The sequence below is a fragment of the Diabrotica virgifera genome, chromosome 3 (assembly GCF_917563875.1).
Source record: "Diabrotica virgifera virgifera chromosome 3, PGI_DIABVI_V3a".
Taxonomy (NCBI): Eukaryota; Metazoa; Arthropoda; class Insecta; order Coleoptera; family Chrysomelidae; genus Diabrotica; species Diabrotica virgifera.
Window position 1 is genome coordinate 106406820 of NC_065445.1, and position 20548 is coordinate 106427367.

General features: G+C 33.9%; 1 protein-coding gene across 3 annotated transcripts in view; it reads left to right on the forward strand.

The window, feature by feature from the left end:
• The first annotated feature begins 7733 nt into the window (after positions 1–7733).
• Positions 7734–20548, forward strand: part of LOC126882018 (zinc finger protein 271-like) — an 89913-nt gene continuing 77098 nt past the window's right edge. For all 3 annotated transcript variants that reach the window (XR_007697080.1, XM_050646789.1, XM_050646790.1), the window contains exons 1-3: positions 7734–7975; positions 8181–8294; positions 18278–18400. Coding sequence is in view for 2 of the 3 variants with exons in the window: in XM_050646789.1 (XP_050502746.1) it covers positions 8183–8294; positions 18278–18400 (235 nt within the window). In the remaining variant the exon portion in view is untranslated. The remainder of the gene's footprint in view (positions 7976–8180; positions 8295–18277; positions 18401–20548) is intronic.

Below are 20548 nucleotides of genomic sequence, written 5' to 3' on the forward strand. Positions count from 1 at the left end.
CTAGAATATGATGCGGCTGTATTTTCGTTTTGCAACGAAATTGAAAATGGTTATTCATTTTTGATAGAATATATTAGAGTTTTTAGTAAATGTATTATTTATTATAATTTTTGTGTCTTTGGATTTGTCTTCCTCGGGAATAAAATATTTTATAATAATAGTAAGTATAATATACTTACTAAAGTAAATATTATTTACTTATAAGTAAGTATATAAATTTAAAGTAATAGTTATTTGTATAACAAGGGAAGAAAGTGCTACTTTTCCTCCCGAGAATGAAGTTTACTGCCCGACGCGTAGCGGAGGGCAGTAATCATTCAAGGGAGGAAAAGGCACTTTACTCCCATGTTATACATATGGTTTTTCCACCTTCCTCAAATAACAATAAGTCATTTTTTCATTTTTACTTAATTTATTTATGTGACTAACCAACAAAATTTATTAGAACTAAAAACTAATAAGTAGGTACACTATAACTGTCAACTGTCAAATATAAGTCAAATTATTAATGTAAACATTGTTAAATCAGAATAACAATTTACTGTTTTTTACCATTCTGCAAAATACAGAGTGTTTTTAAATAAACGTTAAAATGTATAGATACTTACGTACAGGGCCGCCGAGAGGGCGGTACAGCCGGTACATTTTACCGGGGCCCGGCAATGTAAGGGGCCCGGCGTCGACCAGAACAAAGACGTAATTTTTCCCGTTTTTTTTTGCTCTTTACTTTATGCCCATAATGCGTTTAATTAATACTCGGCTATATTTAATATTATGACCTTTAATCGAATTTTTTTAAAATTTTCACAGCAATAAATCACAGGAGTCAAATACTAAAGTGCAGTCAGATAAAACTCTGGTATGGATATGGAGATTAAAAATATATCAGGGCTTCTAGAAGATTTACAAAAAATCAGAAGAATCTATGTTGAAGAATCTAAATTAGTTACCAGCAATTATGGAATAAATCCAGAATTTACATGACTGACTCTATGTTAGGCTTTGTACATAAAATTGTATAATTTGCAGTGACAATAAAGCATATTTCTATTCTATTCTACATCAAATAAAGAAAAACTGCTCAAAAAGCTTGAGAGATTTTTGATGATTTGTCTGGGTCTAGTAGTGATGCGACTGATAATTTTGAGCCCGGCGCAATATTTCGCTGGGAAATATTTAATATTGTCATAATATAATAAGCGATTTAACCAGAAGCCAGAAGATTTAATGCGGAAAATAAAATTCATTCGCTATTTAACATTTTATGGATATTCCGTAATGAAGATGACGACAATATTAAGAAAAAAATTGATATAGGCGCAAGTTTTATAAAGAAGACATCAGTGAAGAATTGATAGATGAAATTTTTCATTTGAGAGCGATATACAAGAATAAGTAATATTGGTGAATCTCAACTTTCTCCAATATATTTGCTTAATAAAATTAAATATCTCAAATTTGAATCGTTATTGCGTTAAGAATATTTTGCACATTACCGGTGATAGTCACAGAGAAGCAGAAAGATCCTTTAGTTTTCTTTTTCGCATAAAAAATTCTATGAGGTAATGATAGCTACAATGAAACAGGATCGGTTAGCTGCCTATCAACTTTGTGAATTGAGAATGATTTGGCAAAAACATGCAATTTTTCAAAAATTAGAGACATTTTATTTTTGCCAATCAGAAAACTCGAAAAGCACCTTTATTATAAATATTTTCACTATTACAAACAATAGATATAATCAGAATTTAATCAAATTTATATTTGAAATGTTTCTTATTATTTATTATTAATAATTTGATTTCTATAAAAATTAAACAATTTTTCCACCTACCTCTACCGAAAGTATACTTTTCCGGACCTGATTGTAGGGAGCAAAGTTGTACTTTTCCTCCCTAGGGAGGAAAATATTTTTCCTCCCTAGGGAGGAAAAGTAAATGTGACGTCATGGTATTTCATTCATGAAATATAACTTATTGACGCCCTGTACAATATCTATTTTCTATTACGTAAGTATCTATACATTTTAACGTTTATTTAAAAACACTCTGTATTTTGCAGAATGGTAAAAAACAGTAAATTGTTATTCTGATTTAACAATGTTTACATTAATAATTTGACTTATATTATTGACAGTTGACAGTTATATTGTACCTACTTATTAGTTTTAGTTCTAACAAATTTTGTTGGTTAGTTACATAAATAAATTAAGTAAAAATGAAAAAATGACTTGTTATTTGAGGAAGGTGGAAAAACCATATGTATAACATGGGAGTAAAGTGCCTTTTCCTCCCTTGAATGATTACTGCCCTCCGCTACGCGTCGGGCAGTAAACTTCATTCTCGGGAGGAAAAGTAGCACTTTCCTCCCTTGTTATACAAATAGCTATTTGTATAACAAGGGAGGAAAGGGCTACTTTTCCTCCCGAGAATGAAGTTTACTGCCCGACGCGTAGCGGAGGGCAGTAATCATTTAAGGGAGGAAAAGGCACTTTACTCCCATGTTATACATATGGTTTTTCCACCTTCCTCAAATAACAAGTCATGTTTTCATTTTTACTTAATTTATTTATGTAACTAACCAACAAAATTTATTAGAACTAAAACTAACAAGTACGTACAATATAACTGTCAACTGTCAAATATAAGTCAAATTAATAATGTAAACATTGTTAAATCAAAATAACAATTTACTGTTTTTTACCATTCTGCAAAATACAGAGTGTTTTATAAATAAACGTTAAAATGTATAGAAACTTACGTAATAGAAAATAGATATTGTACAGGGCGTCAATAAGTTACATTTCATGAATGAAATACCATGACGTCACTTTTACTTTTCCTCCCTAGGGAGGAAAAATATTTTCCTCCCTAGGGAGGAAAAGTACAACTTTGCTCCCTACAATCAGGTCCGGAAAAGTATACTTTCGGTAGAGGTAGGTGGAAATAGCTATTTTCGCTCTTCACTTTTTGCCAGGGGCCCATCCTTCACTTTTTGCCGGGGCCCGGTCATCCCTCTCGGCGGCCCTGCTTTCGTAATAGAAAATAGATATTGTACAGGGGGTCAATAAGTTATATTTCATGAATGAAATACCATGACGTCACTTTTACTTTTCCTCCCTAGGGAGGAAAAGTACAACTCTGCTCCCTACAATCAGGTCCGGAAAAGTATACTTTCGGTAGAGGTAGGTGGAAATAGCTATTTGTATAACAAGGGAGGAAAGTGCTACTTTTCCTCCCGAGAATGAAGTTTACTGCCCGACGCGTAGCGGAGGGTTGGTTTTTCCACCTTCACGTTGGGTTTCACATATGGTTTTTCCACCTTCCTCAAATTAATAACAAGTCATTTTTTTATTTTTACTTTATTTATGTAACTAACCAACAAAATTTATTAAAACTAAAACTAACAAGTAGGTAATATAACTGTCAACTGTCAAATATTCAATATTAGCGTTCGCACAATTGAAACACGCATGCGTCGTACAGTTGCTGATAGTCAGTGATAGTTTCTGATTCCTGTACGAACAGACCTATTATTAATGTAAACATTGTTAAATCAAAATAACAATTTACTGTTTTTTACCATTCTGCAAAATACAGGGTGTTTTATAAATAAACGTTAAAATGTATAGATACTTGAGTAATAGAAAATAGATATTGTATAGGGCGTCGATAAGTTATATTTCATGAATGAAATACCATGACGTCACTTTTACTTTTCCTCCCTAGGGAGGAAAAGTGCAACTTTGGTCCCTACAATCAGGTCCGGAAAAGTATACTTTCGGTAGAGGTAGGTGGAAAATATTATTTACTTTAAATTTTGAAGTATTTTTTATACCTCACTATATCAGTATATATGAAGGCCCCGTCTCACCATCAAATAATTGACAGTTATTTGATCAAACTTGACAGTCAAACTTGACTAGTGACACAAACTATACATACTAACTGTCACTTTATGTCACTAACTGTCAAGTTTGATCAAATAACTGTCAATTATTTGATGGTGAGACGGGGCCTTGAGAAATCTTGTAAACTGTCAATGCAAAGGGGGTTTAGCTCGGTGGTAACGCATTCGGCCGGAGATCGAGAGGTCCCTGGTTCAATTCCGTGTGTTATCTAGCTTTTTTTTATTTTTAGCACTGTTTTAGTAAAAAATTTTGGAAAGTAGTAAGTAAAAATTAGTTTAATCTTTAAATACAAATAACCTGTTGAAAGTAGGTATATATTTTTTATTTCGTTGAAATCATGTAATAGAAGTATAACGTCTTACGTGCGTACAAAGTACACACACACATCCTTTTTTTTAACTTTCTTGTAACTCAATTTTAACTGTTTTGTATAATTTGTTCATTGAATAAATATTTTTTTTTTAATTTGCTGCCGTTTTTTACATCTACTGGTTTCTACAGATTTTTTTCTATCTATCTATACTAAATTTACAATCAAGATGCAGTAGACATAAACAAACCAAGACGCATTTTTGCTACTAGGACTAGGAGCACTCCCAAATCATAATTTTAATGTACCTACATCCATGATACTATAAATAAAGAGATATAGTATTTTCCCGTAGCTCAAATACGTCCGAGTTCGCGCATTGATTACGTAACTGGAGACCGGAAGTTGAATTTGAATTCTTGTTAAAGTTAAATGGGATTTGTATGCATTATGTGATGAAATTATTCGATTAGCAAAATAACATTAAACTTCAATTTATTCGAAAAGAATTTAGTGTCGATATAATTCCAGTCAAAATAACTGTCAAAGATAAAATATAAAATACAACCGCGAACAATTCAAAGTAATCGGACATTACGAATGATTACGAACCATTACGAACTTGCCGGTTTCTAGTTACGTCACAACTTCCGGATGTGCAATACATTATCTTGTTATTTATAGTATCATGCCTACATCCAAATCCCAAATCATAATTTCCAAAGTTTATACATTGTAAATGGACTTCCTAAGTCTTGACGTCACAAAATTGGGAGGAGCTTATATTTGGCTCCAAACAATTTTGTTTGTAATGTTAAACACTCATAAGGAATTTTTAAATTATTGTTTACGTGGTTTGTGTGACAAAATAAGACTTTTCATTTAGGTATTTAGTTAAAGAAACGTGCCAATTAAGAGATTTTTATTCGTTTTGACTCAGGTGAGTTAATTTAATGCAATGATTAGAACGTAAACAGTGTTGAGGTTATGTTTATTTTCAATCACTAAGGAATAAAAACCACCTGAGCAAAAACGAATAAAAATCTCTTAATTAACACGTTTCTTTAACAAAATACGTAAATGAAGTCTTATTTTGCCACACAAAGCACATAAATGAAAAATGTCTTATGACCATTTAACCTTACAAACAAAATTGTTTGGAGCCAATATAAGCTCCTCCCAATTTTGTGACATTTGTGACGTCAGACTTAGGCTGTCCATTATGATTCGGGAGTGCTCCCTAAATAGTAGCATTTAACGTGTCTTGGTTTGTTTCAGTGTGGGAGGGAGTTTGCCCCCTCCCTCCCACATCACTGGTTTGTTTAGTTCTACGTTCTACTCCATCTTGATTGTAATTACGCCTGGTTTCATAATTGTTAAAGTGGACTTTAAATTTTAAGTTGGTACCTTTATCAATGGAATTGTTATGGGTAAATGTCAACCTTAAAGTGAACTTTAGTTAATGTTCACTTTAAGTTGATTTATAGGTTTGTTCCAACACGAGCGAGAACCGTCACGAAACGGTAAAGGCCGCGTCTCACCATCAAATAATTTGATCAAACAGTTTGAGCAAACTTGAGGAAGTACGTCAAAGTGACGTCACAATTGCAGTTTTTTTGAAATTCTAAAAATCTGTGCTCTCACTATCAGTCTAGTTTGATCAAATTTTTTGTATTGGGTTGTCTAACTTGTTTGTACTTTATTTAAAATTAAAATTTTTCATTATTATCCACAATGAACACTCAGGATGTGACGTCACTAACTGTCACTTTCAGTTTGCTCAAACCAGTTTGATCAAATTATTTGATGGTGGGACGCGGTCTTTACGCTCCTGCGCAGTACACAAAATCCGTTCCAACAAAAATATGATCGTCATCGGATCGTCCTTCCCACTGTTCCAACAAGAATTGTGATTTTTCGGTGACGGTTTCGGGATGATCATTTCAATAATCGGGCAAATGCATAAGGTTTGTTCCAACATGAACTTTTGGACGGTCCAGAAACCGTCACGAAACTACTTGTACCGTTTGTTGTGCGCATGTTCGTAATTGTATCGCCCAGTTATCGTCCCATGACGGTAATCATATATTTGTCATTTTTGTTGGTGACAGCTTGTGTGCTTTTAGTCGATCAAAGGCTCAAAAACTTTAAAGAATTAAATCCTAGTGCGCAAGTCAGTCCAACCAGCACATTATGCATTTGCCCGATTACTGAAATGATCATCACGAAACCGTCACCGAAAGATCACAATTCTTGTTGGAACAGTGGGAAGGACGATCCGATGACGATCATATTTTTGTTGGAACGGATTTTGTTTACTGCGCAGAAGCGTTACCGTTTCGTGACGGTTCTCGGTCGTGTTGGAACAAACCTATAATGTGCTGGTTGGACTGACTTGCGCACTACGATTTAATTCTTTAAATTTTTTGAGCCTTTGATCGACTAAAAGCACACATGCTGTCACCAACAAAAATGACAAATATATGATAATGGTAGATAAATCAAGGCCGCGTCTCACGATCAAATACTTTGATCAAACAGTTTGAGCAAACTCCGGAAGTATGTCAAAGTGACGTCACAATATTGCAGTTTTTTTGAAATTCTAAAAATATGTGCTCTCACTATCAGTCTAGTTTGATAAAATTTTTTGTATTGAGTTGTCTAACTTGTTTGTACTTTATTTAAAATTAAAATTTTTCATTATTATCCACAATAAACACTCAGGATGTGACGTCACTAACTGTCACTTTCAGTTTGCTCAAATTATTTGATCGTGAGACGCGGCCTTTAAGGCCGCGTCTCACCATCAAATAATTTGATCAAACAGTTTGAGCAAACTTGAGGAAGTACGTCAAAGTGACGTCACAATTGCAGTTTTTTTGAAATTCTAAAAATCTGTGCTCTCACTATCAGTCTAGTTTGATCAAATTTTTTGTATTGAGTTGTCTAACTTGTTTGTACTTTATTTAAAATTAAAATTTTTCATTATTATCCACAATGAACACTCAGGATGTGACGTCACTAACTGTCACTTTCAGTTTGCTCAAACCAGTTTGATCAAATTATTTGATGGTGGGACGCGGACTTTAGTTATCAGTCAGATAACCGTTCCAACATCGGTTTCCAAATTACCGTCATGGGACGATAACTGGGCGATACAATTACGAACATACGCACAACAAACGGTACAAGTAGTTTCGTGACGGTTTCTGGACCGTCCAAAAGTTCATGTTGGAACAAACCTTTTACGCCCGGTTTCATAATCAGTTAAAGTGGACTTTAAGTTTTAAGTTGGTACCCTTGTCAATGCAATTCATATGAGTAAATGTCAACGTTAAAGTGAACTTTAGTTAATGTTCACTTTAAGTTGATTATGAAACCGGGCGTTAAAACCGGGCGTTAGTATATTTATTTCAGAACTTTATGTTGGCAACAGTGTCTGTTTCCTGTTTGTGTTTCTTGTTCTGTCATGTCATGTCATACACTGTCATTTGTCATTGTTCTCTTCGAAGACTTTTTGTTATATTTGTTATCACATGATTGATTCAAGAAAACATTAAAATTTGGGTTTTTTCTGCTAAATTAACTTAATTGGGGATTTTAAGGCTTACTCCTTTAGTAAATAATGACCGACCCATTAATTTGGTAACTACGGAATTTAAAGTTATACTTAGGGAAAAGTTTGTTAAATCATAAATGTAGGAAGACATTTATATAAATATGAGTAGATCTTGGGGCTTTGAAGAATAAACCAGGTAAGACATAGGTATATAATAAACAATTAACAAATAATACATAAACATAATAATAAAAATGAATACACTAATGGCCGGTTTCCTTAGTTTAACTTTAAATTATCAAAATTATATTAAAAATAAAAATATAAAGGTCTAAGTAATAAATTTTATTCGAGAAACCGGACCTTAACAATGTACTACAATAATTCTTACTTTTTATTAGCTATGGAAATAAACACTGAAATTAAGAATGAGCCTCTTGCGAGTGATCAAGAGTATCAGCTATCCGTGTCCCTAGATCTGGAAGGCCTGAAGAATGAACCAAAGGCAGAATCAGGTGAGGGAAATAGTAAAAATATATAGATAGAACCTATTTTTATAGAATAGGGCTTTTCATTCAGTCATGGCTTTCGAGCTTCCATCATATATGTCGTATAATGCAAATGTGGTGTAAATAATAAAATTCCAACAGAGGTCTCTTATATGAGTGTGGACATAATAGTGATGGGGTAGTCGACTAGTCGACTACTGGTATAACTGATTAGTACTCAGACTATCGACTAATCGATTGTTGTGACTAGTCGAATGAGTCGAATAGTTCCCAACCGACTAGAATTAAGTCTAGTCGAGTAATCGCCTGATTTTACTAGTCGATTTCACTCGCCTCACATTCTTGAATTAATAATTGATATGATAGTAGTTGGCATTGCGATGGCTGTAGACTTAGAATATTGTAGGCAATTTTATAGTGTTCGACATAAGTCAGTGTCACTGTCATCGTCATCTATTTTGTCTTTTGTCTTTGTTTTAAATGTAAAATCTAAACAATTTTATGTTGATTAAAACTTTATCATACTTATAAAGTTTTACATTATTCATTATTTCAATTTAATCAACATAAATCAAACCAAGAGGTTCACCAGGGATCCAGCTGTGAAATCGACAGCAAAAGAATGGGACCATTGGAAAAGAATAAAGAATTTTCATGAACTTTTTGGGTGCCCAGGTTTTTCTTGATGGTGCTGCAGTACCACCCCTAGACACTAATAATATTAGGCTAAAACTTTTGGTAGATCATATTTCGTCAAGCTGCAGCCAACAAAGTAAAAATTGCTGTGATGGTAGCCAACCTCTGATAGGATATGGTACTGCAAGAAGAAGATTTCGTCAATAGTGTATAATAGTGAATAATTCCTATATAAGAGATTGTGAAACGTACAATGAATATGAATACATTCATACCCTTGATACAATATACATCAAACTAAATAATATGCATGCCTGTCACATGGTAACCACTAGACGACAACAGAGACTATAGGCCACTATAGGGCTTTTCAACGGTTCCCATTTGTTTCAAGCCTGTGTCATATATTAATATTATATAGGACAGAGGCTCGAAACAAATGAGAAGTGTTGAAAAGCCCTATTGATGCTTGCAGGCAATCTTTGAAACAGGAAAAAACAAAAGACTGCAAACTGCAATTTTACTGGTGTAGATGCTGAAACTAACAAAAATGATAGGATCCGTGGAGCTAAGTGCAGATGTCTTAGTGTGTGTATATAATTAATTACACAGCCCAACAAAAAAAAATTTTTGTCTTGCTGCCGAAAAAATCAACTGATTTTAGTTAATTCATCTGTGCTGATTCCAAAAATAAAAACATTTCCTTTGTATCAGCTCTAGTTTTCGAGATAGGTATAACATACTTATCAAATACTTAAATATTCTTACATTTCTGTATATTCCACCACTATAATTGCAATATTTTTATAAACAAACTTAACAAATTCTAAGACAAATGGGCAAATGAACAAAAGGCCTATTTTGGTGGTAATTTAGGAGATCAAGATAAATCCTGAGCTCCACATGTAGTGTGCAAAACTTGTATTGAAAACTTGTGACAGTGAGTGGACGAAAGGACAACGAAAATGTTTAAATTTGGTTTTCCAATGGTATGGAGGGAACCAAAAATCATTTTGACGATTGGTATTTCTGTCTTGTGAATATAAAGGGCATTAATCGTCACAATCGATATACGTGAACATATCCTAACCTGGATTCAGCAATAAGACCAATTCCACATCAGCTTGAGCAGATACCCATTTCAATATTTAGCAGCCCAGCTATGTTACCAGAGGATAATGCCGAAACATTATTTGACGAACTGCAGACTAATAGATTTGAGCAAGACGACAGTGATTTTGAAGGGGATTCAACACGTCCTGAGCGCTTTACTCAGGAAGAGCTAAGTGATCTTATCAGAAATTTGAACCTTCCCAAGGATTCTTCCGAGTTGCTTACCTCCAGACTAAAAGAAAAGAATGTTCGTCACTCAGACACCAAAATTACACACTACGGTAATAGAGATAAAAGATCTTTTGCCTTTTTTTCTCAGCAAGATGGTTTTTTAAAGGACTGTTAGAAAAAATGGGTGTATCGGAGTATACACCAGATCACTGGCATCTTTTTATCGACAGTTCCAAATGAAGTTTAAAGTGTGTTCTTCTACATAATGGCAACAAATATGGAAGTATACCAATTTAGCATTAAAGTGGAATAAATGCTCAACAATTTTAACAAACACGGTTGTCATATGAGCATTAAAATTCATTACTTCCACAGCCACTTAAACCGTTTCCCAGAAAATCTTCACCAAGATATCAAAACGATGAAAGATGGGTATCAGGAAGATGGGGCTATCACATGATGGCGGATTACTGCTGGAGTCTTCAAAGGGACCCTCCTTTTAAAGCCTTTGCAAGAAAATCATATAAAAGGAAGTTTTTAGGTGACGCCGAATAACACATTTGCTGCCGGTTAGGTTAGAGTTAAAGTTAAGTTTTTTTGGCAGATATGTGTGATGATTTTTGTAAGTACATTATAGTGCACTTAATATCTTACTTTTTATTCGTATTTGGTTTATTTCATGGGTAGCAGCACTACATATGTAGGTGGTGCTGCGTTAAATTACCCTATATGCTAGAAATGTGATCTGTTGTCGTATTTTCTGAAAACGATCTGATGGAACAAATCTGGTGGCTTTTTGGATTCAGCAGACCCAAATTACCTAGAAACAGTAAAAAAATTTCCAGCAGCAAACTGTGTGTTTACCAGTGTTATTAAATTCAAGTACTTATTGATAATGGCAAGTAGTCGAAACAAGCAATAATAAAGTGTTTTATTTATAACTGACTGACAAACACAGGCATTAAAAAATTTATATTTAAAAATTTTCAGGAAATACCTATATTCTTTATAAATTTTAAATTTCATTGATAAAATTAATAACTGCTATTGTCCACAATGTTAAAATATGAAATTATGTAGATAATATTCAAAATAAACATTAGAAATTTTGTCAAGAATTTTTTTTATTTTATAAGACTACTCGTAAACAATTTTAATTGAATCGGTAAGATCAGAAAAATCATGTGTCATTTGTTGGACATTTCGAGATTGATGAAAATTGTTGTGATCAAGCAGACCTTATTTAATGCAACTACAATATACCATACAATATATATGTACCTTAAATAGATTGTACTTGCAATAAATAAGGTCTTCTTGATCATAACAATTTTCATCAATATCGAAATGTTCAACAAAAGACTCGTGCCCTTTCTCATCTCACCGATTCAATTGAACTTAATAAACAGAATGTTTCATTACTGCATTATTGTATAAAGAAGAATATAAAACTAATATTGTATTCATAATATAATAGTTGTACAAGTATTAAAAAACGTTATTAAAAAAATCATTTATTATAAAAATTATGGTAAAAAAGTATTCATAACAAAAATGTATGCAGTACCTAGTTCACAACTATAAAATGTGTACTTCTCATAAAAAGAAAATTCAAGTATAAATACCCTATTACAAGAAATTTGTGGTGTTTCATGCGAACAAACATAAAAATCAAATACAATACACTTAAAAAATAGAAAAGGTATACCTATACCTCTTATAAAATGAAAACTCAATCTTATTTATAAAAAAAACTTTTACAAATGTTTTGATATTAAGAAATATTTTAAGGAAAAAACATAAAAATTACATACTAAACATGAAAAACTATAAACAATAATTATTTTGAGACCAAAATCTATTTCATATTTGAATGTAGAAGTAAAATATTATTCAAATTTTTAGGGTCAAGTCTATTTCTTCTATCATTAGTTGCAAGACCAGCAATAGAAAACAGCCGCTCAGACGGGACAGAAGTTGCTGGGAGGCACAAGTATTTCTTCTGCAATTTATATATGTCAGGAAGTACAGCTTTGTGTTCTTCGCAAAAAGGTAGGGGACTCTTCCATCTATCTGGTGGAGGCAATTCCAAATAATGTCTCACAACAATGGAACTGCTAGCTTGCACAGAAGAATTAATTGTTTTTCTCTTTTCTTCGACCTTATCATCCACCCACTTCCATAATTTTTGCCGAGCCAAGTCTTTTTTGCTCAAGGCTGATTCAGCAGAGGGGGTAGAGCTAGCTGTGGCATTACTGGAACCGCCTGTTGCGGTGTTGTTATTCTGTAATTTCTTTTTCATCGATTCCAGTTCCTCAGTAACATATTTTTCTGCTTTATCAGCATTTACTGGGAGGCCAAAAGAAGTCTTCATGAACCGTGGATCCAAGAAGGTAGACTTGGCCACAATTTTGTTCTCTTCCCATCCACTAAATCTTCTTGAGATTACCTCAATTAACTGATTTTTCAATAACAAGCTAACATCAGTATTCGTTTTGACTGATTTGAGGGCATGTTGGACGCTTCTTAATAAAGGGATAACCATGGACAAAGTGGGGTATTTTTGTCCCGACATTTCTTCCGTCATAGTATGCAGAGGTTCAAGAATCTCCACACACTCTTGGAGGTATATCCACTCAGATGCATCGAGAGGCTCTGGAGCATTCCGAAGATAAGTTAAAGCCACTGATAAAGGTTCTCTTATAGCCAGTAATCTTTCTATCATAAAGTAGCTGGAATTCCACCTAGTTGATACGTCTTGCTTAACTTTTAATGCAGGCAATTTCATCTGGATCTGCACTTCTTTAAGTTTATCAGCGGCTAAATTGCTTTGTTTGAAATGCGACACGATTTTTTTGCACTTCTTTAAACTTAGCTGTAATAACTCATTTGCTTCTATCGCATCTTGTACGCATAGGTTTAGCGTGTGGCCTACACATGGTATATGAGTTTTTTTTTAAATATCGTTAACAGCTTTCTTTATATTGGAACCATTGTCGGTTATGATAGCTGTTATCTTATCAGAAATGTTCCAGTCGTCAATCACTTCCTGGACATATACTGCTATAAGTTCTGCTGTGTGGCTGCCAGGAATCTCTTTTGTGTCCAACACAACATTTTGTAACTCGCTAGTATCACTAATAAAATGACACGTTACACTAATGAATGATGTGTTGGAATCAGACGACCAGATGTCTGTTGTTATCCCAACGCTATCAGTCTGGTTTAACATACTTTTAATATTCTCGGAAATTTCCCTACATACTTCAGGAACAAGTATGTTGGTCAGGGTCTTTCGTGAGGGTAGCTTATAGAGTGGTTGAAGTTGTTCAGTGTAGTCTCTGAAACCCTCATTTTCAACAATTGACAGCGGCTGAAGGTCTTTGCCTATCATCTTAACGAGAGCCCTATCGACCGCACGTTTCTCTTTTTCAGTAAACTCAACATTTTTTGTTGTTAATTTTAATTGTTTACAACGTTTTTTGTTTGCTGAGAAATATGGGTGGGGTCTTTTATTAGGTTGGGAAGTATGAGATGACGTACCAGCAGCGGTGGCAGATGATGATGATGACGTACCAGCAGCGGTGGCAGATGATGATGATGATGTACCAGCAGCGGTGGCAGATGATGATGATGACATACCAGCAGTGGTGGCAGATGATGAACTGTTCCCAGTCCCAGCAGTTGATGAATCCGGCAAAAGCTCTGTATCAGGGTTGTCTTGCCGTCCTTCTTCAGAGCGAACAAGCAAAATGGGATGCATACTTTTTAAGTGCAATCGCATGTTGCTTGTATTGTTTACACACTTTAGTTTTTTCTTGCATACATTGCACAAAACACTTTCCTTGTCCACTCTGTCAAAATATTCCCAAACTATGGAACGTTTGGAAGGAGCCATTTGAAATACAACTAAATGTAACACAACTTTCAATTGTAAAGTCCAGTACTAAGAAACACGAGACTACGACTAGGCTTTAGGCGGTTTACTGCTACTAGTGCTAGTTACACCTGTTTGAAACAAGTTGTTTCGCTTTTTCTTTGGTTTGGTTTTTTATGGGCGTTGTCGGTCGTCCTGAACAAGACACGAACACACAACATATACAAAAACAATAAAAAAAATAAAACAAAACACAGCACACAACAAAACGAGTGTCACAAGTCAAAAATTGTAGCTGACAGGTGACAGCTGACAGGAAAGTCACACCTACTTCGGCCCCCAACTAATCGACTAGTTTTTACGACTAGACGATTCGATATTTAAAAGTAGTCGACTAGTCGCTAGTCGATAGTATAAAAGAATCGATAGTCCCATCACTAGGACATAAGTGGCTGTCAGGATATTGCCAATGTTTTTGCAGAATATTTTGGCTCTGTATTTCAAAGATCAAATAGTCTCAATAGTGCACTGAATCAGGGGGTTTTTACTTTTCAAAAGTAACAGTTGAGAATGTTCTCCAAAGCATTAAAAGACTAAAACCAAAGAAAGCCACAGGTAAGGACAATATACCAGCATACATTTTTAAAGGTTGTGCAGAGGCTCATTCTGTCCCTCTTACACTAATTTTTAATTTGTACCTTATGGAAAGTAAATTTCAAGATAGCTTAAAGCATGCAGTTATAACACCTATATTTAAATCAGGTAATGCTGGTAACCTTGAGAACTATAGACCTATATCTGTCATCAATTCAATTGCTAAGATATTCAAGAACATGCTTTATAACAATATTTTGAATTATTTTGGAGATAGGTTCTGTCCAGAACAACATGGTTTTTTACCAGGGAAGTCCACTGTGTCAAATTTATGTGTTTTTACAAGTTTTGCAGCAGAGGCCATAAATAATAAAACTCAGCTGGATGTCATTTTTACTGACTGCACCAAAGCTTTTGACAAGATTGATCACTCTATACTTATTGAAAAGCTAAGCAAATTTGATTTTGATTCAGAAGCATGTATGTTTCTGAGGTCATACATTATGTCAACATCAGGGGTGCCACGAGGTAGCAACTTGGGTCCTCTTCTGTTCGCTATATTTATTAACGATTTGCCTCACTGTGTGAAGTTTTCGACAAGCCTGCTATTTGCAGATGATTTTAAGATTTTTCGAGAAATTTCAACTCTACAGGACTCTGAGATGCTGCAATGTGATCTGAAGTCAGTAAGTCAATAAGTAGTGTTCGCGCAGTACAACCCGAGTATACCCAGAGTAAGTTCGGGATTAGTTTCCAAGGCGCAGGCGTCAACGTAAACTTATCCTGGACATGTTCAGGATTTTTCGCTCCGCGAACAATTTTCGGATTAATGTAATGACGGGTTGCATACATTAAGGTTAGAGAAGGAAGCCTTTTGTTGTCCCTTTCTTATTTCGAATGTCAACAAAAAAATAAATGCAACAAATTTGTATGTCAACAAAGAGAAAGGAATAACAGCAACAGGCAAAGGATTAACTTTCTATTCAATGCCTTTCTTAGAAGTTAGAAATTTTGTTAGCGTCTTTACTATTTCGACAATATAGGTAATTTGGTATTTCCAAATTTTTGTAGAGAGTAAAATATTGTTGTTACTTGGAAATTGCAGCTTGTTATTTAGATATAAAAATTACCTTTAACTTCCTGGGGGCTGAACATTATCTGAAGGAAGGAATAATTTAGTAAAGCAATCATTTCCAATTTTGATATATTATGTATTGAATTTGATAGGTTGTCATTGTGTTGTGGTTTATTACACCACAAAAACAATGATATATAACAAGACACAAGAAATAGTTTCCGAATAAGTTTGATGTGTTGTTTATGTTTCATTATATTCAGTAAGAGACTAATTTAACTCATAAATTAAACTGAAAAATGAACCACGAGAATATGTAGGTTAAAAAAGCACTTTTACTTATAATAAGCTCATCTAAAGTAAAAACAGAGTACAATTTATTGAAATACTACCGCAATAGATAATTATCGAATATCGAATGAAAAGTAGTAAGATAAAAATACTAGAAAAGGTACCTACTTATTTATAAACATACTATTAATGGAAAACATTGACAAAAACAAGTAAAAAAGCTTTAATATAACAAATATTACAATTTGTTTGAAGAATATTTAAATGATATAACACTTTACATAATTTCAAAACTTTAAAAACCAGAATCTACGTCTACAAGTTGTTTCTTCTTCTTCTTCTACGGCACTACAGCCCAAATTGAGCCTTGGCCTCCTTTATTTTTTGCCTCCACCCTTGCCTGTCTGTGGCTGCTCTTCTCCATACACGGACTCCTAAAAGGGCTTGTGCGTCGCTGTTTACTGTGTCTTCCCAGCGCTTTCGTGGCTTCCCAACCGGTCTCTTTCCTTGCATTCTAGCATTCAGTGCTCGTTTTGGTAGCCTATCCTCTCCCATTCTTATCACATGTCCGGCCCATTGCAATCTTTGTAATCTAATGAAGTCTGACAGGGGCGTTTCCTTATAAAGTTGATAAAGCTCATTGTTGTATCGACTTCTGAAGATTCCGTTTTCCCTCACAGGTCCTAGTATTCTCCTAAGTACTTTCCTTTCGAATGTGTCGAGTTTGTTTTTGGATGTTTCTTTCAGCACCCAGACTTCACTGCCATAGCATGTTATTGGTCGAATTAAGGTTTTATAGATTCTCATCTTTGTATTTCGGTGGACACTTTTTGACACGTTTTTGACCTACAAGTTGTTTACCAAAACAATATTTTAGGTTAAGAATTGGAGTCAGTAAGAACAGAATGTCAAGAAATTCTTCCCAAATATTTTGTGCGCCTGTGCGAACTTAATATCCGAAACAAAATCCTTGAACGTCGAGAGCGTATCCCGGACACATTCAGTGATCTTTTTTCTGTACTGCGCGAACACCGAATTAAAAATCCGGAGGGTGTTCAGAGGGAAACATTTGGACTCCGCGAACGCCCAGTTTTGTAATGCGCAGGCCTTCTCCCTCTGGGTATACCCAGGACGTACTGCGCGATCAAAGCTAATGGTTCGATGACAACAAAATGTTTCTAAACACTTCTAAATGTCATGTTTTTACTATCATTTGAAAAACACAATACGAGGAGAACCAATACACAATTTATAACACTGTACTTGGAAGAAAGAACACTTGCAAAGATCTTGGAGTAATGTTTCAGCAAAATTTGAGATTTAGTGAACATTATCTGATCATCATTGGAAAGGCATACAGAACTCTTGGCTTCATAATTCGTAATTCAAAATTTTTTAAAAGAACTGAAACTCTAATATCATTATACAATGCACTGGTAAGACCTCACTTGGAGTATGCCTCTATTATATGAGCCACAAGCCCAATTCAATGTTAATCTGATTGAAAAGGTTCAAAAACGATTCTTGAGGTTTCTTTATGTCAGAAAGTTTGGTATCGATCCATACATGATTTCCTATAATGCTATGCTAACTTGTTTTAAAGTTCAGCGACTGGATAATAGAAGACATTTTCATTCAGCCCTTTTTATATACTATGTTGTTAATCACATTAAATTAAAGATTGCTTTTTTATAAATAATATTAAATTTCATGTTCCAAAAACACATTTAAGAATTAATAGCAAATGACTGTTCTCAACTAATAAGACTGATTGTTCACCCATAAATAAGATGTTAGAAGAATGTAACCATATGATAATTGACTGTGATATAGACTTTTTAAATTCTTCTGTGAAACAAATAAAAGTTGCTTCTGAAACAAATTTCTAGTCTACAAAAGTTGTTGTCGTAAAATTTTATTTAGAGGTATTTATTTGTTTAAATGTATTTATAGTGTTTTTTTTTACTTGTTTTTACTTGTTCTATTCTGTTTAGGTTTAGTACTTAATATAGGATTTAGTTTTTAGCAGTAGTAAGCACTCTTTTAATGTAATAACAACTATTTTTTGTATTAAAGGAGGTTAAATAAATAAATAAAAATAATCCATGTATAGTCCAAAAATAGTCCATTATACACAGATTATACAACATATGACAGAAGCTCGAAACAAATGACAATCGATGAAAAGCCCTATTTACAATGAAGTAAATAACATCTTTTTCTTTTTATTAGCTAAGGAAATAAAAACTGAAATTAAGAATGAATCTCTTGAGGGTGACCAAGAATATGTAGAGTATCAGCAATTCACGTCCCTAGATCTGGAATATTTGAAAAATGAACCAGAGGAACACTTAGGTGAGGGAAATAGTATACATGTATAGATATAACTGTTTTCTTAGGCGGCAGTTACATTGGATGCAAATTCGTATGAAACTTCATTCATACGAATTCACACTAATTTAGTCGTAAGACAGATTGGTTACATTAGATGTGACTTCAGACGAAAAAACGCAGTAGATATACAGGGTGTTTCGTTGGGAAAGTAACATACGTTAACTGTGGAAAGAGGACACTCAGGCAGTCTCAAAAATACCATACTTAATGGGTCTTACTTCAGTAATAACAAGGATACTGGGTGTTTTATCTATTTTGCCATTTTCTTATTTGGTTCATAACTTTTTAACCACACTGTATATTTATTTGATATTTGGCAGGCAAATATTCTTTAAGGTGTACATTTAATTAATTTATTTACAATTGTAAAAAATCCAGGTCCGGTTTAAAACATTGGAAAAATATTCCGACCCAAAAACAACACCCTGTACATTAAATTTTTTTAAAATAGATTTGGCATTTGAAAAGGGGATAAAAACTAAATTTAGTGGTATACTTTGAATTTTCGGCAAAATGATTTTTCCAGTAAAATTTTGAATTTGAATTCTGAAATTATGCGAATTGCAAGAGCTCGAAGTAGAAAAAAAAATTGAAATAAGACTTAGAACTTGTTAAACACACTGTATATTTATTTTATATTTAACACCGAATATTCTTTAAAGCATCCAATCAATTAATTTATTTACAATTATGAAAAATCCAGGGTCGGATTAAAAAATATTGGAAAAATGTTCCGACCCAAAAAAACACCCTGTACATTAAATTTTTTCCAAATGAATTTTGCATTTGAAAAGAGTATGAAAAACTAAATTTAATGGTATACTTTTAATTTTCGGCAAAATGGGTTTTCTGATAAAATTTTGAATTTGAATTATTCTGAAATTATGTGAGTTGCGAGAGCTCGAAGTAAAAGAATTTAAATGTGACTTAATTTTAATTAATACCATTATTTAATCGAAATTGGTAAAATGTTAACATTTCAGTGTTTTTTTATTATGGCAACAAATAATTTATAACAAATATTCACCTTTAATTATTAATGACAATTAATAAAACAAAAACAAAACAGATTTCGGATTCGGAAATCAATAATTCTGAGTCCAAAATATCTCAACTTCAAAAACATCAGTTAACAAATACCAATGAGAGTGAAACTACTGAAGGTTGGACCATTGTCCAAAACAGAAAGAGAGCAGCCCCTAAAAATCGTAGACCGGCACCAATCAGAGGCACAGCTGCAAGTGTCACAACACTCAAGGTAGCTGAATCACCATCCTCCAAAACTTGGTTCTTTGTAACCGGCTTCCACCCCTCAGTGGACTCGGCAGCCGTTAAGGCTCATTTAATGGAGAATGGAATGAAAGCAGGGTTTATTTGCCAGAAAATGTACACTAAAAAGGATGATCAAAGAAGTTCCTTCAAGCTAGGAGTTCCCACAGATCAGGCAAATGAAATTGTTGATACGTCCCTTTGGCCAATTGGGATCTCAGTCAACCATTTTATGAATATCCAAAGCCACCAGGGACAAAAGATGAAGAAGATATAAACTCAAGTGAATCTCCAATACCTCTTAGTGTTTTTCATCTCAATATGCAGTCACTGAGAAATAAGATTGGTCTCTTGGAGGCATGCATCAAGGACAAGAATGTTGACATTCTATGCCTTACAGAACACTGGCTGGCAGACGAGGAAATCCAAACAGTCCATATTGAGGGCTACAGATTGGCCAACTACACGGCAAGGTCACAAAATAGAGGAGGGGGTTCTGCAATCTTCGTCAAAAATACTATATGTTTTAATGTTGTTAATAATGACACTTTTATAATTGATTTTTGTATAGAATATTGTTGTATATGTCTAAAAGATTTTAACTTGTTAGTTTTAGCAGTATACCATAGCCCCTCTGGCCCGTTTGACATCTTTTTGGACTCTCTTGAAGGAGTTCTAGGCACATTAAGCCCAAATAAACAAGTCCTTGTTGCTGGGGACTTCAATGTGGACTTTCTTGTTGACAATGCAAGTGCCTGTAAACTTCAAGGCGTTCTTGAAGGTTTTCACCTAGCCAAGACTATAAATGAATCGACAAGGGGTAATAAGTGTCTTGATAAC